At 40.4% G+C, this 25487-nt stretch overlaps 1 protein-coding gene across 4 annotated transcripts in view; it reads right to left on the bottom strand.

Moving 5' to 3' along the window:
* The window catches only part of PDE7B (phosphodiesterase 7B), a 322239-nt gene that overhangs the window by 137213 nt on the left and 159539 nt on the right, over nucleotides 1-25487 (bottom strand). The window contains exon 1 of one of the 4 annotated variants that reach the window (XM_045865598.3): nucleotides 9831-11057. The exons of 2 other annotated variants lie outside the window; for them this stretch is intronic. In XM_045865598.3, coding sequence (XP_045721554.1) covers nucleotides 9831-10068 — 238 coding nt within the window. In that variant the 5' untranslated portion in view covers nucleotides 10069-11057. Of the gene's footprint in view, nucleotides 1-9830; nucleotides 11058-25487 lie in introns of those variants that run through there. One more of the 4 variants, XM_064598133.1, reaches the window with a different exon arrangement.

Below are 25487 nucleotides of genomic sequence, written 5' to 3'. Positions count from 1 at the left end.
TTTCTGAATATATTGAATAAATAACCAGTAAATGTAGGCCTCAGTTTCTTCTATTTCTAAGTTGGGAATAGTTCTTTTTCAATTGATACTTATTGTGTAGTAGAAGATGCTAAATATTTGTATGTAACATTAAAACATTATCCATTCTCTGACCTCCTAGAGTGTTTCTAATTATTTTTGGAAGGTTGAGACATTCAAAAAATTTTTTCAAAACAAAAACTTTTTAGTTCAATTTTGTCTATTCACGTTCTACAATGTATTTATCAGCAAATCAAACAATATGACATTTAGGACTAAAGAGGGTAGAAATTGCTTTGGAGTTTTTGAAATCTGGCAAATTCATAATTCTTGATTTTATATATCAATTTAATAGACAAGGAAATATTTTCTTCTGTTTTACTGTAGAATTAGGGATTGAGCCAAGAAAAGCACGATGTAACTCAACTAATATTCAAAGGAGAAAGTGAGGGCAAAAAGATAGGTGTACCTAATCCTCGAATGAGTTAGAGAGAGAAGGACAGGGAGGGAGGCAGCAGTTTCTTCACATCAGCTACCATGGAAGATGTAATAATGATTCCTGTTACAATGCTAGAAGAAACCAGTGATCCCTGTTACAGTGCTGGCAGCCTTACTGTTCATCACTCTCACTTTTCCTGGTGTCTCCCACCCCTTTTTCTAGGAGACAGTGTGCACAGAAAGGAGAATCACCTTCAGAAATTTCCAATGAGCACATTCAAGCAATGAGAATGCATCAGACTTGACCAGAGTACAATGCATGTATGTTTATGATGACAATTTCAATATGTAATAGATCTAAAACCTCAGCTGTTGATGTGGAAACCAACCAGCAAGGTGTGTACACATCATGTTCCATGCATTACAGTCATTCAGTTGAACTTTTCAGTGTCAGAGTCCTGAGATGGTTGCTGAAATGTATGTGTATATTTTAGCAGAAAGAGAAAAAGGTAATAGGGTAGAATAATTGGGTTCAGCATATGTATAGGAATGTAACTAAAATAAATAACACTGAGCCACGCAATACTCAAGTACATGGCCCAGCACAGTAGCTCAATCAGTGTGTAATGGAGATAATATTTTTTTGAAGAGGGTGCCAATATTCATCATTTGACCTTCAGAGTGAGGGTTTTTTATTCGTTTGCTTTACTTTGTTGTTGTTGTTTTGGTTTGTTTGTTGAGTTTTGTGTGTGAGTTTGCAGCAGAACAATACACTTGAAAACTGGTCTTTGTGGAAAGATAAAGGGACTCTCTACATTCTTTCATTAGATCCCATTAACATTGAGAGTTAGGCCGGCAGGTATGATTTCTTGCCCCTTCCGCATTGAGACTTTCTCCTGGGAAGGAGAGTATGACACAAGGTAAGGCCATCTACACCTGACACCCTGGATAATTATAAGGAAGAGAGTCAAAGGCAGAACCCAGTGGCCAGATGAACTTGCCTTGGCTCCCCCATCTCAGGCTGGCATTTTGCACTGTGTGCAGTAGGCACATTCAGGTAGGTGTGTGGGAATCCAAGGCACATGTTCACCCAGAACCACCTTGGAGAGGAGCAAGTGGGGGGGGGGGAAGTATTTATCCAAAAGAAGTAATTTAATCTGGAGAAGATTGACCTCTGCCATGATAATTAGTAAGTATAAATTTTCTTATCCCATTAGGGTGGGCTAAAGAGGAAGTTTGGTTATTAGTTGCAGAGGAGAAACAGGCTATATTTTATTGCATATTTGAGTGTGGACATTTGAGATCTCTGTTACAATTGTTTTCAATAGTGACTGTTTCCTCTTCATTTTTATATGTGTTTTTGATTACACTTCTTACACTTGAATCTAGTTTCTTTGTAGTGACCTCACCTCACTTCCTTCCCCTTGGTATTCCACAGTTGGCTCCTTGCTTGTCCCTTTCTCTTCTCTTTCTAAATCATTTTCTTCAGCAAAATCTATCAACTTTTTTCAGTGAATTTTTGTCACAGATCCTCTAAACAAATATGCCTTTCAGTTCTCAGAAGTTCTCATCAAGGCTGTAGAGATTTGTGTGAGATATTTGGGTGCCATCCAAAAAGAGATGCAGAAGGAAGCAAGAAAAGAATCTTGTGCTTCGGCTTTAATTCTAGAAGTAAGGAACATCTGAGGATGCAATAGGAAAAGTTCAAATTATTGCATTATACGTGTCTTAATATCATTGGTTATTTAATTTTCTTTTTCAGTACCTTGACTAAAGATTTACATTTATTAAATTACATTTATTACACTTATCATTACATTCCTCACATTTATTTATATTTATCTCTCACCTTGATTTTATTTTACAATTTTCTGGCTTTTTACCTTTCGACTTCTACTACCAAGTACATGCAACTGCTACTTAATCTCTCTTGAAATTTGTCCTTTTCCCTCTAGGGATTTTATTTTTCTGCAATAAGCCTGGCCCTTTGGACTCATTTTAAGGACATACACGCTAAATCTTGTTTCGTCTTTGTCAACTATGCCTTCCGATTGCATACAAGGCCAACTTTTAAGTTTTATCTTGTTACTAATGATAAGGACCATAACCTACAGGCGCTTCTTTAGTACTCTTTTAGTGTGAGAGTTGAGAAAGTAACACAATGCTCAAAACAGGGGCTTGGTTTATAATTTGCCACATACCATTCATGGCTGATTTTGTAGGTGAGAAGAAGTACTCTGAGGGAAGGCTATCTAATAATGTTGCAGTTTGAGGAAATTTAAGACAAGTGTAAAGATACAAAGTTCTCCTCGTGGGTCCTCTCTTAGCATTTTAGACACTGAAGTCAATTCTGAAGAGAAATTTATGGAAAGGCAGAGAGAGATAAATGGAAAAAGAAAGGCTGTCTACACTGTGTACAGATCTAGGCTAGGGCATTGTATTAAATCACAAGTACTTTGAGCTTTGCTTACTCTTTTTGATATGGTGATACTGATAATTAAAGAGTGAGAAAAATCAGATTAGAAAAGAGCACACACTTCTTTATGTTGCTTCTGTGAGTTGAAAAAATAACTTGGAGCTTTTGGTCTTTTTACAATAAAGCTTCTAATGTTTTTCTTTTAGAAATTAGTCAGATGCAAAAGTCAATGTTTTGCTGTCCAGTTAACCAGGCTTGTTTAAAAAAAAAAAGAAACTGTTCCCAGGCAAAGAGCAGAGGACGTGGGAGTAACATCCTCCATTCAGCTCCATCCACTCTAAAGCTCATTTGTAGGACCGGGTAAACACACACCTTCCGTATTTTATTTTTGAAATTACGTTGGGGAATATACAGACTGTTATCTGTAAAAAAAAAAAAAAAAAAAAAAAAAAAAAAAGCAACCTTTGAAAATTTAATTGATATAAAATGTTCCAAAATGGATGAACAGAGTAATTATTTTTATTTATTTATTTATTTTTAAAGATTTTATTTATTTATTTGAGACAGAGAGAATGAGAAAGAGAGTACATGAGAGAGGGGAGGGTCCGAGGGAGAAGCAGACTCCCTGCAGAGCAGGGAGCCCGATGCGGGACTTGATCCCGGGACTCCAGGATCATGACCTGAGCCGAAGGCAGTCGCTTAACCAACTGAGCCACCCAGGCGCCCAACAGAGTAATTATTTTAAAAGTATATAAAAGCATTCATAATTTGTATGCATTTGCTCTAAAATTTTATAATTATCAGTACATTTCAACTTCTCTGTATGAAGAGAGAACTGTCTCGTATTAGTTTTGCACATACTTTATGCCTTTTTAATAGTTCTGAAATTTACTCTTGTGTATTCTTTTCTTTTACTTCAAAAGCTATAATGATTAATCCTGATCCTCTACTAGAATATAAATTTAAAAATGGTTCCATTAAAAGGAATAATTAAAATTCCTCTTTCTTGAGTAATCTGTGCCTAGAAAAAAATGTTCATTCATACATTTAATGGCAAATTGTAAGCTATTTTGTTCTTTCTGATAATTTCCCTTTTGTCACTTATCAAAGTGTATTGAATGGCTGACATGTGAAAGATGCTAGGAAGAACACAAAGAAAATAGAACGTTCTCTAGGCTCTCAAAAAGCTGAAAATCCAGGAGGGAAGGAAGAACATGTACATTAATACAAAAATTACAATAATTATAATACATTAATTATAACAAAGTGATTTGCTTACAAAATAAATACAGAGAAAGTTCTGTGAGACTTCAGAAGAGAAAGACACACTCTTCCTCAGTAACCTCAGGAAGGCTTTGTGCAGGGAGGGGCATATGAGTGGCGTCTTAAGGAATGGCAAAATTTGAGAACATGTAGGGAAGTCATTTTAGGCATTGGGAACAATGAACAGAAAGCAAGGGTGTAGCTGTGGGATGCTTGTCCTGTCTGGGTCGAATGTAAGTGCTTATGCTGCAACAATGACAAATAAGAAGGGAAAAAGTGAGCTGATTCCTGCGTGTGGAGAGCTTTGAATGCAAGATAAAAGAATTTGGATTTTCTCTGCAGACAATGGAGAATCACTGAAGGAGTCTGAAGGAGGGCATATTCTGATTTTCCTTTTGATGTTATTGATCTAAATCACAGAGTGGAAAGATGAGGGGTAGAGAGAGTACTGGAGTCGGAAGCTATTATTGCGAGATGATAGATAAAACATGGTTTGGCCAAGGGCCATGGAGCTGAAGGGAAAGCAGGTGATGAATTTGAGGTACTTATTGAGGAAATAACAACAGTACCAATAGTTATAACAGTCAACATTTACTGAGAATGTAGTAGGGCTTAGGCTCTCTTTTAGGCACTTTTTTGGGCGGTGTTATCTCATTTAATCTTCACCTTTTGTGAAGGTGCTATCGTCATTCTCTTTTTATAGAAGAGGAAACGGGGATACAGAGAGGTGAAATCATTTGCCCAGGTTCACACAGTTCAGTAACAGAGAGGTAGGACTTAAGAATGTGAAAATCTCAGCACTGCAACAATGCTCTGGTACTTTTAATCTATACTATGGACTTAGAACCAATTGGATCTGGACAGTTAGAGAGAACACTTTTGAACCTGGGTTTCTGCAGGGGTCAGATCATTTATGAAAACAAGGAAGTCAGGGGAAGGACTAGATTTAGTGAAGGTTTCAGTTTTCACTCAATTTTACATTCACATTTAAAAACAGATTAAAGTGTCAATGATAATTATCCAGTATAGCTACAGATTGAGTGCAGGCTAATGTCTACAGAAAGTAGTTTTAGAAGAATGTTATGAATTAATGTCAAGTTATCTAATATTAAGACTCACTGAGATTCTTTGATCAAAGCAATTTGTCCTGCTTTGAATGAATCATTAATATTGATGAGTGTTTGAAACTGTGTTTGAATTTTTACAAATGTTTCTGAATTTTGCCAGTTTTATAGGCAATACTTTGAGTTGACAGAAAGGTTTAAGCTAATGAAGGCTTGCTTTCACACTGAAGTTGGAGATAGAATTCCAATTCACTAATTTGTAATTGGTCTTCTCTCGGTAAGCATTTGATTCCTCCCGGAGTCCCTGGTGCCTAGCACAGTCCCTAGTATACACTAAGCATCCAATAAGTGTTTCTTGAATTAAAAAACTAGGAATATTCAATCTTCAATATATTTAATTTATATTATGCTTGATACTTGAGGTATTTTAAAATAGCACTTTGAATGTCAGTTTGAATTGTAGAGTTCTGGAATCAGAAAATCCATTGGAGATTTTTCTCCTCTGAAGTGGTTTGATTTTTAGAGCTAAGTATAAAGCAAATTTCTGATATTTTATTCTCCTGGAAAGGCTGGACAAGTTATAATGGCTACGGGGAAAATGAAATTTTTTTAGGGAGTTATGTGTTTTTATATTTTCCTGAAGCCAAAGGCTATTGAAATGGGAAGAAGTTTAATAAATAAGTAAAATATAATGTAAAATTTAGACCAGAGACACCAAAAGAAAAGTAAGTTTCATGGCTACAAAGTTCGTAGTTATTTGGTTGAATTCCAAAATAAAATTATTTATTCAACTACGAATGAGTTCTGTTAGGGGATGTGTAGCCTTAGGTTGCTGCCTAGAATCACAATTAGACTAATATTTGCACTCACGGCATCTGAGAAACTGCTTATTTATTTCCTGTCCTCCTTCCCCCTCCCCAACCAGCCCCCACTCCCGGTCATGCTCCCACCACCATGCTTTAAAGCTTACTTTCTTTTGATAATAGATGGGGGTCTTCCCCTGGGTCTTTCTAGCACTTGAAGCATGTATCTAAAACTAAAGCCCACAAAATAAGTAGAAAAAAGAAAAGGCACAATCGCCTGACTTATTTTGCATGTAATATAATTTTTTCTGGTTTGACCAAGGTTTATACTATATCATGAGTTCCTTTGTTTGTCCCTCTCTATATAACCAATAAAGTGATTTCTTGGTTTAAATTTAAATTACCCAGCACGTGGTCTGACTATGTCAGTTTTGTGGCCTACAGTTGGGTGATGGAGATCCTGATCTGGTTCTAACACAGTATCAGTGTGTGACGCTGGACAAATTGTGTAGTCTCTAGTCCATTATTCACCTCTTTGGATTAACTAGATAAGCCATCTTTTGTTTCATAAAGGGAAAATTATGTGAGTATTAAGAAAATTAAATAATTAGGTACAATTCAATGAACCAAGTTGATGCTCCAACTTTGGGCACGCTGATAACTTCCAGAGCTCTCTCCAGGGCAAACAGGGCCTTCACCAATGCCCAGAGGCACACATCCCGACATGTGCAGATGATGAGCCCTACTTCCTCCTATCATCCCCCATTCCCTCCTCCAGCCTATTGCCATGACAGCCACTGTTAGTTTCCAGCCAGTGCCCATCTGAAGATGGCAGGAAGATGTTCACACATGTGACCTCTTCCCTAGTATGTCCTTGATCCTTTTAGGGGACCCTGTTCCCCTCTGTCTTCCATTATTCACAATTCAGTGAATGTCATCTTAAAACCTCTCATGAATACATGTTTATGCATTTATTCTCCCATAAATTATTTTGCTCTCTCCCTTTATTACCTAAGCAAAAATCTCAGAACACTTTTCCATTTCACCAGTGAGAAACAAAGTTCCAATCTTGTCTAAGAAGTAGGAGTGAAAATAATCGTGCCCCTCACTAAGGAAATTTAAGGTTACATTCAACTCATTAAGAAACAGTGACACCCATCTCTAAAGTCCTCAGGATGGTTGGTTCTATCTAGAATTTCTCCAATTTCATGGTTTTAAAAAAGGTAAACCTATTTATCTGTTATCACAAGCAGTCAAGATATACATAGAATGCTATAATCTTTAGTTTTCCTGTGTGTAGTTATAGCATGGCAAACATATTGTGTGCTATAAATCTAACATCTGTACAGGTCAAGGTAGCAGAGAGGAAGAAATAAATGACTTTGGGGGACGATTCGGGAATGTGGGTGTGGAGATCAGGAAAGTCATTACGAAGAAAGGGATGCTTGAGCTGGACTTTGTAGTTTGAGTAAAAAGGTTTTTAGTTGGCTAAGTCAAAGAAAGACATTCCAAGCATCAGGCAAGGCTCAGAGACAGGGCACCACTTGATGCATTTTGAGGAACAGGAAGTTGTTTAGCATTGTCAAAGTATGAATTGTTTGAGGGTTCTGGGGCAAGGGTCAGATTTAAGAGAGAGGGAGAGTGGGGGGGGGAAGAGAGAAAGAGAGAGATTACCATGTGTCTTGGTGTTTTTTTGACAAGCTCTCTACCATAAAACCCTGTACATTAACCGAACACAGCTTAAACCATCTCTTTCTAAAAATGAAAGCATGCCAGATTCTTGGAACTATTCTCTAAGTGTCCCCGAGGCCCTCGCCATCGTGCTGTTCTGGGTAGAATGACACAGACCTCCTGACGCGAGGAGGAGCTGCATCATCAGGGACAAGAGGAGAGGAAGTAAGAGACAATTTGGAAAGTGAAGCAACTTGTCTTTGGGGCCGCATATGTGGATGATAAGGTCTCATGCCCATGCCAGAAAGGGTGAGCCCCTCATCTCCTTGAGAATGCGAAGGCAGGGCAGGAAGAAGAGGAGGTAGACCACCTTGGAGGGGGTGTTGCAGTCGAGCCTGCCTTCCTGCAGGCACAACAAAGGGGACAGCAGACCAGGGAGCAGCCTGTCTGGGCACCAAAGTGACTGCTGAGAGATTCCACAGACAGTGAGGCAGTGGTCCGGGATCAATGAAGACGCCACTAGTCAAACTTTGTAACGTTCTGAAAAACATCTCTTTTAAGTGATAAAAAGTTGCAGGAGTTCTATTTTCTGTCTGTGGTATTGCTTTTTCAAGAATTAGACCCCCACTGACATATAATATAAATAATAACATAAACCTACCCTCAACACATGCTAACGCCTGTTGGATTAGGCCATTTTTTCAAAGGCATAATTTGAGATATGCATTTTAATCATTTACTTTACTGAAACAATAGAGTGGTAGCAGTTGAAGTGTCATAGTTAAGTTTTCTGTCCAGGTGGGTTTTTCCACTTTTCTAGTGCTACTCACATGAAATAGAGGATGGCTTTGGCATTACCTCATTTCTTCTGACCAAGACCCATTTCCCTGGGCATCCATCTCCCACTTGCCACATAAACCTCAGTCTCATTGGTTTTCTTCTCATTCGTAAGTACTCATTGTTTACTAGACACCAGCAGTATTTTTTTCCTTCCTTTCAAATCTTTTTTGTTGTTGTTCAGAACATTATTTTGTAATGATATTCTTTTTTAGATTATTAGGCAACTTAAAAAAGTTTCTGCATAAATTATTAAAAATAAAATGAGCCGCGTTTTGATTTCCTCGTCCCTTCCCATGAGGAAGAGAGAGGTAATTTTTGGTCCATCTTTCCCATCTAGGCTCCCACCTCTCACCACCAATGGTATGTCAGGATTCCACTGCATAGGGCTAGCCAAGACTTCAAATGCATAAACATGCGCTCACATTTGTTCTTCTACAGTGAACCACCACTTTCCGAAATATCTACCAACACATTCCTAAAGCAAGAGAGCACCCTGTAGCCAGGTACACTTTCTTAGTTTCGGGTTTTATCAGAGCCTCTTGGGATCCTTCACAGGGACCCTAGGTGTCTCTGTGGTCACGGTGCTGGCTGTCAGAGACACAGCCAGGTTCTCCACAACTGTCCTAAACACAGTACATTCTTAGAACATGACCAAGTCCCTATGAGTCATCATTTCCACATTTGTGAGGGAGCTGATTTTTCCTGCTATCACTGGGGGAGGGGGGGATTCGTATTATTGACTGTCATGTCCAAAAGGGAAACCGAGGCAAGGAAGTTGGCCAGCTCTCCCAGGATATATAAAGCTTCCAGGCCATCTCGGGCCTGGGAACGCTCCGCACACCATAGCTCCATAGTTAAAAATTGGAAAATGTATTTTACTTTATAAAAGGCATGACAAAGAGCAGCCCAGGAGAATATTGTCTTGCAGAGAACTCTGACTTGTCAATAAGGAATTGCAGAGACAGGATGGCCAGTAAAGAGCATCCAATTCCACCTCCACCTTCTTTTTGGGGGCACTGAAGTTCAGGAAATTTCACTTGTTTAAGCCGCAGGGCATTCACGTGTGAGCTGAGCCCAGAGCCCAGGTTACCTGATTCTTGGTCTACTAGTGCTCCTCCTACCACATCCTTCTTAATTTTAAGATGCATTTCTACACTAAAGCAAACATGCCTTAATCACAGCCCTCGAGCCCCGCGCTGCAGTCTGTCGTCCTTCCTTCTCCCGGCTTTCTGGCTTGGGCTCTGCAAGGCAGGGACCGACAGGCAGCAGCAGCCTTGGCCCCCTCGGTACCTTTCTCGCACCTCACTGTCCATTTACCTGCAAAGCTGTGGAGAGCCTCGTCGTTCTCCAGAACGCCTCTCTGTTTGGTCGCCTGCAGCTCACTTTTGGATTTCCACACCAGCTTTACCATCCTGATCATCTCGGGCAAGTCCCAGGGCAGCGGCCCCTGCTGGCACCCCGGCCGGCCGCCCGCGGAGGAGGGCCGCGCACCTTCCGGGGCCGTCCCCCTCCTGCCTAGCTCTGCCGAGTGGAAGTAGCGCTCTAGGACGGGCATTCTGCCCCGGGCCCCCGCCGAGCCGCGGCCGCCGCTGCTGCCGGAGGGGACAGTCTTCCCAGGCAGGGGAAGGCGAAGCCCCGGGAAATCTCCTCCGGCTCCGGAAAGGCAAGCCTCCTCCAGCCTGGCACAGCCTCCCCGTCGCTCGGTCCCTCGCGAACGCGGCCGGCGCGGCGACTCGCGGGGCCAGGCTTCCCGCCGGGGCGAAGGGCTCCCGGGCGCCCGCCTTGGAGACGGAGCGCTCTCTCCCCCTGCTCTCTCGGCACCGGCTGCGCGGCGCTCGATTAATGCCAGGCTGCCGCTGGGACGGCGGCCGGGGGCACTGCCATCGAGGCCTTAGCGTTTGCCTCTCCTCCTCGGATGCCTGTGTCCGCAGTTCTCCTTCGGTGCTCGTCAAAGTTTGTCAAGTGGCTTGTTCAGCCGCTAAGGCCTCCGGGCAAAGAAGCGGGGCTCCCCTCTGCCAGCCTCTCACGGGGGTCCCCCAGGGGCCGCTTATCTGAAGGTGTCAGGTGAGGAGTCACCCCTGTGGTGCAGGAAGCCTAGAAGCCTCCCCCCCACCGGCTTCGGGCGGCGCGAGTCCCAAGGAGCTCTCGGAAAACGCGAAGCTGAGCGCCGGCAGAACCGATCTGCAGGGGCTGCTCTCTGGAAGGTCTGGCCGGGGGCCACCTGGCCTGTCCACTAGGTCTGCCCTGGGATGGGGTTGTGCAGAAGGCTCCGGGTTGGAGCCTCAGCAGCACGGTTCACACACTCCCCTCCTCCACCCCCCTCCCCCTCTGCTGTCATTTGGTTCTCAGCAAACCTAACTGGGTTTTGGCCTATTAGTCAAATCCCTTTGTAACCTCAGCTGCCCTTCAGCTGGAAGGGAAATAACATCGAATCACATTCCAAAGCTAACCCCGAAGAAGTGAATTAGGGAAGCACCAAGATCCTCCTGCGAACTTGCAGTGGGGTCATATAGTCCGGACCGGTAATTTGGGATTGTTAGAAACCCATTTCAAAGGAAAACAATGATAATTTTAAAGGCTATTCATGGGGGGTGGGGGGCGGTGGGCGGTGCATACAAGCACTGCAAGGAAAGGAGAGAGTGTTGCCGGTCCACTTTTCGGACCCCGGAGCGCTCTGGACTTCGTATCTGGGCCACTAACTGCTGTGCGTGGTTCAGTTGAGGACAATCATGCGCCACGCTGTTTGGTCCCACGGCTCTGAGGTGGAGACACCAACCCTGGAAGTCAGAACCCATTCAACAAAAGGGGGTGCCCCCTGTAGCTTGTGTGAAAAGCCCCGGACATAAATGAAAGTGGGGTGGTATTGTGTTTGGCACTTTGTCAGCAAATTGAGTTTGTAGGAACAATTTGAACTCGAACATTCATGTGGATAGCTCCTGTTTTCTTGGAGGCCATTGCAACAAGCCCAACTTTTTCTCCTCTTCACATCTCTGCATTGCAAAGTGCTTTATTTTGCTTGGCATTTTGTTTTGCTGAAGTACAATCTGTTGTTCCTGCTCTACATTCCTCGCAGGTTTATCACACAGTCATTTGATGTTTCTTTAGGGGAGAGCAGACTTTGGGGAAAGGAAAAAGGCCATTGTAGGGTGTGTTTTATTTTCATCGCCCTCACCTCGTTTTTTTTTCACAAGTTGAAACCAGTGAAGGCTACTGTTATTTTGTTGTTATCATTATTCCTCTAAGCCTATGGTTAATAAGTTTAGTTTTCCACCCTGAGCTAAATGGCTTTTCTCTTTTTCTGAACGGAAAAATACACTGGTAAGCCTACTACTCTCTTTCCTAATAGGTGAAGAAGCGTCAGCATCCGTTGAGGGTATAAAGCCACAATAAAAGACATTGAAGACACTACTGTTTGTGAATTTCATTATTGAAATATTGATCAGACAGCTCTTCTTGTAACTACCAGATATTCACTCAATCCGTTTAGGGAATGAATATTCAGTGATCCACTTATGAGAAAGATGTGCCCCCCCCCCCTTTTTTAACTTCCCTCGTTGTTAAGGGATGAAGGGATTTAAGCATCCGTGTGACACTTCCACACATCCGTGTGACAGCCCTTCTTATCTGACACTTCTATCAGACTGGGGCATTAAGGCTCACTAGATTTGAAATGATTTTATTTAATAAGCATACGTAGGCTGTTGCACACTATTAACATATTTCCTGAATAATGTCTTAAACTCACTCCTCAGTCACAAACTTCCTTGACATAACAACTAAAAGAGTTTCCTAAGTGTTCAACTATTTTTATTTTTGTTCAGTTATTTTGCAATAGTACTTAGCATCAGGATATCCTGACCCTTGGAACAAAGGGGTTAAGAACAAAGAAAACAAATATATGATATAATATGTCACACACACTAATGTATTAAGAATACAACTCTACATGGAACATTTCTTTAAGAAGGACATTTTAAAAAATCCAAGCATATAAATTTCCACTGTATTCACTGTATTGTTTTGCATATTTCCTTGTAAAAATATCTGAGAGAAGTTACAAAATGTTGGATCATTGAACATGAATACTTCCTGGTGGAGATGAGTTAGGGCCAAGCAAACACCATCTCAAATTTTCATTCCCAAGAAGGAATCTACTTTGTTTGAAGGTTTAAAAATTGAAAAGTTTGCACAATTCTTAAAAAACCTCTCCCCAATATGGGATTATCTTCATCCCAGGGTAAAAGTGCAAAAATACCACAAGAAAGGTCATTCTCATGGTATTTCTGTCTCACATAGAAACAGGAAGTACAGGAAATCTTGCGGGAAAGCTTGGCTCAGGAGATTTTTGGCTCAACTGCAGGCTCAAGGGATTGGGATAAACTGACAAGATGCTAGCACTTGGACTAAAATTATTATGCCACACACATTCTCTAACAGGTGGTTTTGTTACACTTCATAGCTAGTATAGGCTGTGATCTTTTTTGTCCTTCAGATAGTTACTTTGGAAGAGCATGCCTATAAACCTATGATTTTAACCTTCTTCAGTGAGTATCATTCACCTTGAGATAGTACCTATTGTCAGAAGTTTGGATCACTGGGGATGGGGAAAAGGGACTGGTGAGAAGGTTCTGTACCCAGTGGAGCCATGGAGCAAAGAGATCTCATCTATGTGACTTGCGAGGATTCTTACAAAGCTTAATATCTGTAATGAATGTGTTATAGATAGGACATTTTAAACTTTCAAAATAACCTCATTTTTAATTTCAGGCATGGTGAGCCAACCTAACTTTCCATTAAAAGGAAAATAAGGTAGTTTTTTTCCTGTGTAAAAGAAATGTAATGAGAAGTAACCAAGTCAAAGATAGCTTGTTCCAATGGATACCGAATTCTACCAAAAATACTTTGCTATGTGTTTGCAGCTATAAAGGAAAGAATTTGTAACCACAATACTAAAATTTATGGCCAAGAACAAAGATTCAAAGACATAATGATTTAGAACCTGGATTATTTTGAAGAATTTCTAGTGTTCTGGGGGCTATGTAAAACTCTTATAGACTTGTGGGTGTTCTAGTCATTAAGCAGATAAGTCTTTATTATATGTGATTTTAAAAAGAAATATTAACAATATCAAATATTTCTAAGCATTTTAAGAAATATATATATATTTTAAAGATTTTATTTATTTATTTGAGAGGGAGAATGAGAGACAGAGAGCACGAGAGGGGAGAGGGTCAGAGGGAGAAGCAGACCCCCCGCTGAGCAGGGAGCCCGATGTGGGACTCAATCCCGGGACTCCAGGATCATGACCTGAGCCGAAGGCAGTCGCTTAACCAACTGAGCCACCCAGGCGCCCAAGAAATATATTTTTTAAAGATTTATTTAGTGGAGAGAGAGAGAACATGTGCATGCAGGTTGGGGGAGGGGCAGAGGGAGAGACTCTTCAAACCAACTCCCTGCCATGATCTGAGCGGAAACCAAGAGCCAGACGCTTAACCAAGTGAGCCATCCAGGTGCCCCAAGAAATGTATTTTTTAATGGAAACTTGGAAATGTATACTTATTTTGATTTTTTTAAATTTTGAATTTATTAACAGATTCTCACAAGACTTCACTTTAATGGAAATCTTCCCACTTAGGTATTTTGGCAATACTTTATACACTTATTAAACCCTATTCTGCCTCTATCTTTAAAGAAAAATTTCAAACTATTGAAGGAGTTTATTAATTTTGTCCTGGCCTTTCCTCTCCATCAGTTCAAACACAGATGTGTAAACACTCACACACACACACACACACTCACACACGACCACCCTGGTTTCACAAATGCAATTCAAATGAAATTCAAAATGAGCGAGGAAGGAAAAACAGGTCTTTCAACTTGGTTTAATGTAGTCTAAATAGAAGAAGCTCAAACAATTTACAGTGTCCTTCAAAAGAAATAGAAATGTAATAACTTTGGCCTTAACTAATCTCCAGGGATGATGCCAACGAATAGGGAAAGAGACTTGGTCTGCAGACCAACCACATAAGGCTGCATACATCTCCACTGTCACATGGAAAGGGAGGAGAGTCGATGGGGCAAGATGAGGAAAGATGAGGTAGGAAAAAGAGATTCATAGTATGATTTTACAGCAAGTGTTTAAACTACAACCAAGTCTTTTCTTGTTCCCTTTGCAGATACGTATTAATAATGAGAGCAAGAGCAGAAGGGAGAACCGTTTGTGTAACTCTTTTCAAGCACCAGGGACCTGCCTGGCCTCCCCAACCTAGGTTCTAGTTTTCACTGTGAGTTACCCCTTCTTCTATTTCTTTGCTTTACACATTTAAAGAGAGACACCAGGGTTTTAGCTGGCATGAGATCTCTATCTTGGCTCTCAGACATCTTAATTAATGCTAAGTTTACTGCCTCTGACAGTTAACCCATAACAAAGAGTCCGATAACACAGGGATTGAGAACAAAATGGCAGAGAGACTTGACTTTCTCCACTTTGCTCTCCTCTCTGCTGTCGAAAACCCATACATAAAAAAAGACACCGTTTCATGGTAAGACGACGACGACAACAACAACAACAACAACAACAACAAAAACCCCTCAAAACAAACAAGACCTCCCCCTACCCCCTGCTATTGTTTCCATTACTGAACACCTGATGCTTTGCTCTGTGACAATGGCGTCCTCTGGCTGAAACCTTTCCAGGACTTCAGAACTTATTTCCAATTGGGAAAGATTGTAGGTGGAGTACACTTTTCATAATTTCATACTGTGGTGTGTCAACTTCTGAATAAATAGCTACAGCAATGAAATCTCCAAAGCAGCCCTCTAAGACTTAGGGTTACAAAAAGTATGTTTCCATCTCAACTCACCCCAGAGATTTGCCTCAAACTTAGTGACTTCTCCATAAATGGGTATGATGTCAATAACTACCTTTCCCATCACACTGGGATCTTGTAAAAATAAAATAAGATTAACCTGTGAGTTAATTTAAAACCATAATGCACTATAACATTTTTAAATGATTATTTTTGAGCTGTAAGAAATTATAATTGACAATTTACCTACACTCAAATTTTGACTATGTTCTCCTGGGATCTATCAGAAAGCTGAAAAGTCAACCACCCAACCCTTGAAGTAGGTCCTACTTTGGAAATCTGTGTTCCCCAAGAAGATGTAGGAGCAGAGGAAATCAAAGGCAGGGGTCTTGGAGTACTGGACAGTGGCCCAATGGGAGAGGCGGTGAGGGATTTAATGTACAAAGGTGGGGTAAAGGAGGCTTATAAAATGATTGAAATGTGGATGAGGACAGATAAACAGAAGACGAAATAGGTGCTAAAAAAGGGTCTCAATAGAGTAAATATTCATTGTAACTGTTTTTCGGAGGTGGGAAAACAGCCATGAGTCATCCCTAGGGTCTCAGCCTGCATGATCTGCACCGTCATTATTATTTACTGCCCTGGTCAATACTGTATAGGTTCCCTTGCTTGGGAATTTCAATTTCGGCCCACGATGACTATGGTATATTTGATATTCACGAGCTGTACAGCTCTGTGTCATACGCTGTGGTTGTGAACATGTGTGTTCAGGCCTTCCATTGGCCTCATTTCCCTAGACTAACTTATGTGGGCCTCAAATTTTTTGCTTGGGGGTCTGTATACCTCAAGCATTTTTATTTAAAGATTTCGCTTATTTATTTGAGAGAGATAGAGACCATGAGTGCGGGGGGTGGGGGGAGTTGAGGGAGGGGGAGAAGCAGAATCCCTCCGGCAGCAGGGATCCCAAAGAGGAACTTGATCCCAGGACCCCAAGATCATGACCTGGGCTGAAAGCAGATGCTTAACTAACTCAGCCACCCAGGCACCCCTATAATTTTTTTAAAAGATTTTATATATTTATTTGAGAGAGAGAGAGAGAAAGATGGAGAGTAAGTAGGGTGTAGGGAGAGAGAAACTCAAGCAGACTCCATGCTGAGTGTGGAGCCCGATGCTGGACTCAATCCCACGACCCTGAGGTCATGACCTGGGCTGAAACCAGGAGTGCGATGTTCAACTGACTGCGCCACCCAAGTGCCCCACATTTTTATAATTTTGATTGCTCCTTGTTGATCTCTGTTTAATTGATGTGTTTTTAAAAGAAGTGGAGGGTGTAAAACCAAATATAATGTTTAAAAAGTAGCCTAAGCAAAGTCTGAAATACATTTCTATCTTTTTTTTTTTGCTGGTGGGAATATGAATTTTGGAAGCTCTCAAGAATTAGGCCAGGCTGAGCAGATCTCAAGGAGGCTGAAGGGCAGATGATCTAGACATTCCTCAAAGAAATGCTGAGGAATAATTGAGTGACGTTTTCCCCCTCGTAATATAATAATAATAATAATAATAATAATAATAATAATAATAATAATAAAACCTCGACCACTAATAAGATAGAGAGATTATCAATAACATAACATAAAAGGAAAGTGAGAAGATTATAAAAAACAAAATCTTCTAACAGGACCTCTTTGTTCCCTTGGCATTCATTTATCCTTATGTTTATGGAGTTCAAAGTCAATTCGGAAGAAGGAGATTTGAAATTTCAACTGCTACATGTGTAGGGAGTATGATTTTAGTGCCTCTTCAAAGTATTCTTTATTTTTTCCTCTATCACTTATTACTTTCTGGTGATTATGAATTAATCTATGAAAATATATACGCCTGAAGGTATCTCTCAGGTGCTATTCCAGAGCAGTGTTTCTTAAATGCTAGCATGCATACAAATCACCTGGAGATCCTGTTAAGTGCAGAGTCTGATTGGGCAGGTCTGGGTGGGGACCTAAGACTCTGCATTTCTATAAAACTCCCTGGATATGCAGGGCTGCTGGTGGTGGTCCACACTCTCAGTTCCAAGGCTAGAGGGCTACCATGTAGCAGATACTTTCTGCCTCTGCCATATTAGTTGTTTACGAAAGATAATGCAGCTAGAGTCCTAATCTTTACAGATATACATATTGGGACTCTGGAAACAATCAGTACTGGCTCTGGTCAAACACTCTGAATTGGAAATAAACAACCAGAACCACAGTGTAAGAGCAGGACTCTGTCTGGCGACATTCATGACGTTGAACAGCTACTTGGCTTTTAAATTTTGTTTCATTCATTCATTCATTTCTTTTCCCCTACGAATTTACTGTAATAATACAGTTGAAGGTCCAATATAAGCCACTGTGATGAATAATATATATGGAGTCTTAACTTTAAACCAAATGTCTACTTTTGAAAATCTTTTCTCACCAAATGTGAAACAAAATCTGCTTAGGCCAATTTTGCCATTCCTCCTTCTTGCCAGTATTTTGTGGTGCTCCTATTGCTATGTTCAGACCAATCAGAACACAGGCAAGGCTCGGAGTCTTTGATCTCCATCATCAGGGATACTCTCACCAAGATCTGCTCCTTCATTTGATTTGTTAGAGGTCCACGTAAAGTGGTCTTTGGATGAAACCTGGCAGTCTTTCCCACTGTGATATTCCAGGCACGAGTGAATGGTGGCCAGATGATTCCACTAAGCAAAGATGGAAAAGAAGAAAGTAGGCATTACAGCTAGCAGGCAACAGCGCTGCTGACTCAGGGAAAGAGACCGCAATGTCGCAGCCACAGAGAAACACAAAACACAAGAGATAAATAAGATAAACTCTGCAACAGGCTGCACGCTTTATCAGGGATCGCTCAGAATCTATGCAGCTCCAGGCATAGTATTGGTGGAAAAGTGATGCCAGAAGCAAGAGGCAAGCGAAATCAACCAGAAGACCAGGGTAATCAAGAGCATGAGGTTAGAACACCACCACGTTTACGTAATTAAAAATTTGTGCAGTTAAAAAAATTTGTAAGTTAACTAAATAAGAGCGCTTAGAATAAATGAAAGCATCTGCTGGTAATTGGAAACACAGTTTGGGGTATTTTTCTCCCCATTGTCTTTCCTGGTTCTTTCTAAGGCTAAGTGCTTTGCTATGATTACGAACACCTATATTTCCTGTTGTTCCCCGGGGGTAACTAAAAAACAGGGAAGAGAAAGCTGGAAGATTTTAGATTAAAACTAATATATATCATGGTTATTGTTTTAGATAATTTTGGACCCCCTTTCCTCTGTGAGGGAAAGAGAATCAAGGTAAAATGAGGCCACTTAATAGATTGCATATAGACGATATAGAACACATTCTCTGTAGAGGATACAGGTATTCTAACCAGCCCCCTCCCCTTTTGATATGTAGTGTTGCTGGAAGAATAACAGTAATACCATTATCAAGGAAAGAAAGTCTAGCACACTAGAATATTTAAAACATTGATGTAGGTATAAGGTCTTCATCATGAAAAGATTCTTCAAGAGTTTCCTTTTGGGAACTTTCTCTTCCAGCCTACGTTCAAATGCTAACTAGATTTTGCTTCTTCTATTCTATAAGTTATCTAAAATGATTGCATATCCTTCTGCCTATATCATATGGTTCCTAACTGGTCCCACCCTATTTTCTCATCTGAACCTCTGAGTCCTCTTACTCTCCTTTCTCCATGACCACCTTCCTGAATCCATTCTGCAGCCTGATAATGAGACTCCTTGCATTCTTTGTTCTTTGAGCCATCTTTGCTTTAGATGTTAATGTTTTGTTGCCTATTTAAGTCTAAGGTAAAATACACCTACCTACCTTTGACTTGCATATGTTCACATACCTTGCTACCCTTACATCTGTGTATCTTGATTAGAGCATTGGGGGTCAACTCCAGAATCACCTTTTAATAAATGTCTTTTTAATAATGCTGTTATTACTTTCTTTTCTGCTTTCAAACTTTGAGGAATCAATTGATTTGAGCTATTAAAATGTATTTTTCAAATCTCTCATTAAACATTAAAAAAAACTGTGAAGTTTTATTTATCTTTAATGGTTGTGGCATTGTGAATTGGACATATGTTATGATCATGTCATTTTCAAATACAAACAAATGAAAAGTGATGAAAATATTAATATTAATCTGACACAAAGAGAATTATTACTTATAAATATAGGCCAAATCCCTCTGTTGGGCATTTAATGCTTTCAAAAATAGGTTCCCACTCACCTAGTTCTCTAAACTCACTGAGCTTACATTTGACACCCAAAATTTCTATGAAAATGATATTGTTGTCCAGACAAGACAGATGTGCTGTCATATTTTGTATGGTAGGCAGAATATTGGCCTCCCAAAGATGTCTACATCCTAATCTCTAGAACCTGTGGATATGTTAGGTTACACGGCAAAAAGGAATGAAGGTAGCTAATGCAATTAAAGTTGCTAATGAGCCAACATTAAAATAGGGAAATACTCCTGGATTATCACACAGGTCCAGTGAAATCACAAGGGTCCTTAAATGTGGAAGAGGGAAGCGGAAGGGTCAGTGTCAGAGTGGTGAGATGTGAGACTCACTGGCCATCGATGGCTTTGAAGACAGAAAGGAGCCCTCCAGCCAAGTAATGAGCACAGCTTTAAAAGATAGGAAAGGCAAAAACCAGATTCCCTCTTAGAGCCTCCAGAAAGGAATGAAGACCTGTGGACATCTTAGTTTTGGCCCAGTGAGACCCATTTCAAACTTCTCATCTCCAAAACTATGAGATAATAAACATGTGTTGTTTTAAGCTACTAAACGTGTGATAATTTTTTACAGGAGCCTTAGGAAATGAACATATTGTTGCTCACTTTGTTGGGAAAGATTTTCCCATTCATCAAATTCAGAAAAAGTCCCATTTTCTTTATGAAATCTTTGTGCTCCACTTCAAATTGCCTCTTCTGTTTAAACAAAGCAGGTGCCTCTTATCCATTTTATTGATCTGTAAGATAACTTCATTTGTATTACTATTTGCCTCTGATGCTCTGTCTTGTCTTCCAATTTAGACAGAAGGGACCATAATTTCATACTTTGCAACATAAAGCCCTCGTGATATACCCTTTGTTTATCCATCAATTCATTCAACCTGCATTTACCGAGTCGTTCTCAATTTATTGAGAGCTCCATAGCTAACTGATTGATATATACAAACTTGGACCCTATACTTAAAATTAATTACAAATTTAATGGAGAAACAGACACACAATATAACTATAAAGCACAGTGAATTGTAGTGCTACAATATAAATGTGGACACAACAGGCGTCAATTATTATTATTATTAATAATAATAATGACAAGCAATTATTTTCAGTAGATTTTTTCCTATCTTGATAATGAAGGCAAGGTCGAGAAATCTCTTTAAAACTTAAAAAAAATTGTGAACTATATTATATAGAGTTTGTATCTAGCCAGGAAAACATGGATGGTTAGTTATATTTTTGCTGATTATTTTTTATTTGCTGATAGAATTTTCAAAAGTTTAACTATAATGATTTTAAAATTTCAAGAATATTCTCACTACTTTCCTCAGGTGAGCTGATACCGTGTTCCTAGCAAATTGGTAGCTTAGGGAGATTTCTTATTCTAAGAGAGCAAAGAAAGACAAATCATGAAGTGTTAGGGTTTTAAGGGACTTAAGAAACAAATTAACCATTTCAATTAGATGATGCAGGGCGCCTGGGTGGCTCAGTTGGTTAAGCGACTGCCTTCGGCTCAGGTCATGATCCTGGAGTCCCGGGATCGAGTCCCGCATTGGGCTCCCTGCTCGGCGGGGAGTCTGCTTCTCCCTCTGGCCCTCCCCCATCTCATGCTCTCTCTATCTCATTCTCTCTCTCAAATAAATAAATAAAATATTAAAAAAAAATTAGATGATGCATGTCTTAGTCAGCTTCAGCTGCTATAGTAAAATACCACAGACTGGGTAGCTTAAACAACAGAAATTTATTTCTCACAGCTCTGGAGTCTAGAAATCTAAAACCAGTCAGGTTCTGGTGAGGGTGCTCATCCTGGGTCTGCTGTGTACTGTACCCTCGTATAGTAGAGAGAGATGTCACCTTTCTTGAGTCTTTTTTTATAAGGACACTAATCCCATTCATGAGGGTTCTACTCTCAGGATGCATTTATCTCCCACAGGCCCCATCTTCTAATACCATCATGATGGAATTAGGGTTTTAACATATGAATTTTGGCAGACCACAAACATTCAATCCATAGCAGATCATTTTCTAATTTTGCCAATAATGAAGCGTTATCCAGACACCTTAAGCCCTGGATTCCCACAGAACTGAGCACAAGCATTTTCTCTGAGTGCTTATGTACCTGGTCACAGTACTAAGCATTTATTTATTTGTTTGTTTGTTCGCCAGAGAGAGGGAGAGCAAGAGAGAGCACAAGCAGGGTGGGTGGCAGACAGGGAGAAGCAGACTCCCTGTTAAGCGGGGAACCCCATGTGGGACTTGATCCCAGGACCTTGGGATCATGACCTGAGCTGAAGGCAGACGCTTAACCAACTGAGCCACCCAGGCGTCCCAGTACTGAGCATTTAAATGAAATGCCTTATTTTATCCTTATGAGAACCCAGATGAGGTAGGTACTACCCCCCATGAATGTGATTTGCTCCAGATTCATCGGCCATCAAGCTTTAGAAGGGTGATTTGAACCACCGCAGGCTGATTCTAGAGCACTCCCTCTTAACACTGCGCTATAATAACTATGTGGTTAAGGTATTTTTTAACAGTAGGAACTCTGCTTGATTCATAGATTGTAACTATATCTGGCTCTATCATCATGAACAATTAAGTGAGGAAAGTCAGAAGGAAAGAAAGAATAATTATGACACCCGAGCATGTACTTCAATGCCTGTTCTTCATGCCAGGATTACATCTTGTGTTCCTCAAGCCAGATTCACTGCCATGTGGTCATGACTGTCAATATCAAGCTGGGCTTTAGATCTTTGCCACACCTGTGCCCAGGACACGCTGAAGAAAGTCCTGCCTTCTCAGTATGGCCAGAGAGAAAGAACATGGTGCGCATGGATATTTTAAAAAATTTAGATGAATGTCCCTCCAATAATGGGGTGGTTTCTTCAAATCAGACCCTACACTCCTAAAATAACTCTATTCCTTCTGAAGAGTGACTTGATTTACCCACACCAGCACTTGTGATTGCCATTGCCATGCACCGGAACCATCTGGGAGTAGTGATGAAAGAGCATCAGAATAGTTTCTATGTTGCTTAAACATAACTGCGGCAGCTATTCTGTCCCAGACCTACATTCTTGGGTCTGCAGAACCAGGGAATGATGATGTGGAATTGGTGAATGGAGTCCACTAGGTTTACCCAAGACATTGGAGAGATATTTCCCTTTGGGAGCTATTTAGCAAGGCTGCTTACAGTTTGTGCCTGCTGCATCTGTGTTTGCTAGATAGCTTGGCCAGGAAAGGGGGGTGGGGAAGGGAGCCTTAAGTGTGTCCGAGTGTTGAGGAAATAACTTGGGTCACTTTTTGCACGGACGGCAGTACATGTGGGAAATTCAAGTCTGGCCCAGCTGATTTCTGTCCTGGAGTACTAGATCAGGAATGAAGCTGAGGACAGCCATGTTTCCAGGGAACCAGGGATCTTCTGTTTTCTGCCTCACTTCCTTTCTTTGGCTTTACTGCCACATGGTAAATGTGGTCATTTAGTCATTTATATTCACAGGCCTTCTACCAGGGAAGTGTTAACCTATACATTTCACATCATCTTTACATAGTACCTCCTTCTATAAAGGCATTGCAAAGGACAGAAGGGCTTGACTCTTCAGAAATATTCTTAAGGAAAGGAAAGTACAAACCCTGGGCAAATCATTCTGACCTTCAGGATGCTCAACTACTTTCAGTATTCTCCTCTTCCTGTACCCAGTAATAATTAACAAATTCATTCACTTATTTGAAAAAAAACAAAACAAAACAGTAAATACTCCAAAGCTTTGCCTGACTAAATCCAATTAAATCTAATTATTCCATGTCTCACTACCCACATTAGCCACATTATAACTGATGCCTTGTTTTATTTAGCATTTGCATCTATGTCAATTTTGCATTTCATGTTTTCTTATAGTAGATATAGGAGTACAGGTATTTATTTCTTTGATAGATTCCTTAGAGCGCCTCCCAAAGTGGTCTCGATTATAATGAATGCTGAAATAGCACTATTGTTTCTGTGGCAAAAACGTGGAGAGAGTTCTGTGTGGGATAGCCACAGCATTTTTGGGAAACCTCAGAAGGGATACTTGGTGTTGCAAAATCACGTACTCTTTTTGACCTAAACCATATACTGGTTTTCTTGAAATTACTTCAGGGTTAGAACTTTTCCCCCGTTAACATGTTTAGTAAAGTCACGTTTTCCTCCAAGAACACGAACGTGCAAATAAAAGAGATGGGTTATAGAGGTGCCTGGGTGGCTCAATCAGTTAAGTGTCTGACTCTTGATTTCAGCTCAGGTCATGATCTTAGGGTCGTGAGATCAAGCCCCTCTGCGCTGGGCCTCGAGCCTGCTTAAGATTCTCTTTCTCTCCCTCTGCTCCCAACCCCCCACTTATGTGCTCTCTCTCTCTTTCTTTCTCTAAAAAAGAAAAAAGAAAAAGAAGAAGAAGATGGATTGTAGAAAGGTGCTGGAGATTTCACCTGGGATTCCCCCAGTTGTTGCATCTCTCTTATCTCTAACCTATTGGTCAAATGTGCCACTAGATCTGTTGTCTTCCAGTTGCCATTTCTTAGGGGTTTTCCTTTAGAACCTTTGGTGACTAGAGTTTTCAGAAACAAAACAGCCTCTATTCTCCAAAAGAACCAGGATGTTGGAAAAAGTAGACTGAGTTTTTGTGCCAATTAAGAGGTTTAAATAAAAATATTTATGGAAAGTATATAGAAAAAGCCCAGGCAGAAAGTAGGTACTCCATAAAAGCCAGCTGTTATCATTTCCTTCACATTATCTGCTCTCTTCTCTATGGAGCTGGCACCAGTAAGCCCTTTAGCCCTGGTGCCATCATGAGAACCAAAAAATGACAAATGAAGGGGGAAAAGATAGAAGAGGTAAAATTAAGGAAACATAGAAGGTATGTGTTTAGTGTGAAGCAGTCAAGGAGATGGGGGGGAAAAGAAGACAAAGACAAAAAAAAAAAAATAAAGGGAAAAGAAAAAAAGTACAGGTTTTCACTAGCAATGATCTTAAAGGATACTCCAAGACCCTGGAGGTTATCGGCATTGGGCCCTTCACTTTAATATTGGTCTGATGCCATTTTTTCCCTTGTGTACTAACTTCTAACATGTGTTTCAGATCATCTAGAAGATTCTTCAGATCTAATTCTATAAAACGGGTTAAAATTATTTTTTTTAGTTTGTCTGAATAGATAGCCATAAACACCCAATGCTGAATTAGTTTCTCCCTAAATCTCTTGAAACCCACTATTACATAATTACTCCTTGGGGAGAATTTTTCATATGTCATTCTTCCCTCTCTTTCTGTTGAAGGATGTAGTTACTGAATTATCAAAGACTTTCTTGGCAAGGAAGTGTCACCTATAAGTCAATCCCTTAGGACATTGTAAGAAGCATGTTCCTGGTTGGTAGATAAAACACTCTGGGAAATTCCTTTACCTCTTCAGGCCTTAGGAACATCATTAAGGGCATTAAGGTAGCAAATTTTTAAATGATATCCCCATGGCCCGAAAAAAATAAAGCAACTTCAAAGTCTTCTAATTTTTTTTTTTTTTTTTTTTGCCATGGGATGGTGCCCATAGTGAAAGAACTCGGAGATTTGTTATGAGAGTGTGACCCTAGGTGACAAAGCTTTTCCAGGTGGTCTCAGAGGCATAGGACTTCATTCTTCTTCTTTTTTTTTTTTTTTTTTAGGACTTCATTCTTCTTGCACTTATCAATAGCCAAAACAGGAAAATAAATTAGACAGTGCTAAACAATATTTATTAAGCACCTTCCATAAAGGTGGCCCTCATCTGGGCATGAAGCAAAGCTTTGAACAAGTCAGACTTTACATCCCAGGAAGAAGAGCCAGAGAGTAAATACACAAGCACACAAACACACTAACAAGAAAATA

Source organism: Mirounga angustirostris, unplaced genomic scaffold, assembly GCF_029215605.1.
Source record: "Mirounga angustirostris isolate CCGP_5_RB_7025 unplaced genomic scaffold, mMirAng1.0.hap1 SCAF_8, whole genome shotgun sequence".
Classification (NCBI taxonomy): domain Eukaryota; kingdom Metazoa; phylum Chordata; class Mammalia; order Carnivora; family Phocidae; genus Mirounga; species Mirounga angustirostris.
This window is presented reverse-complemented; position numbering and strand designations above follow the sequence as displayed.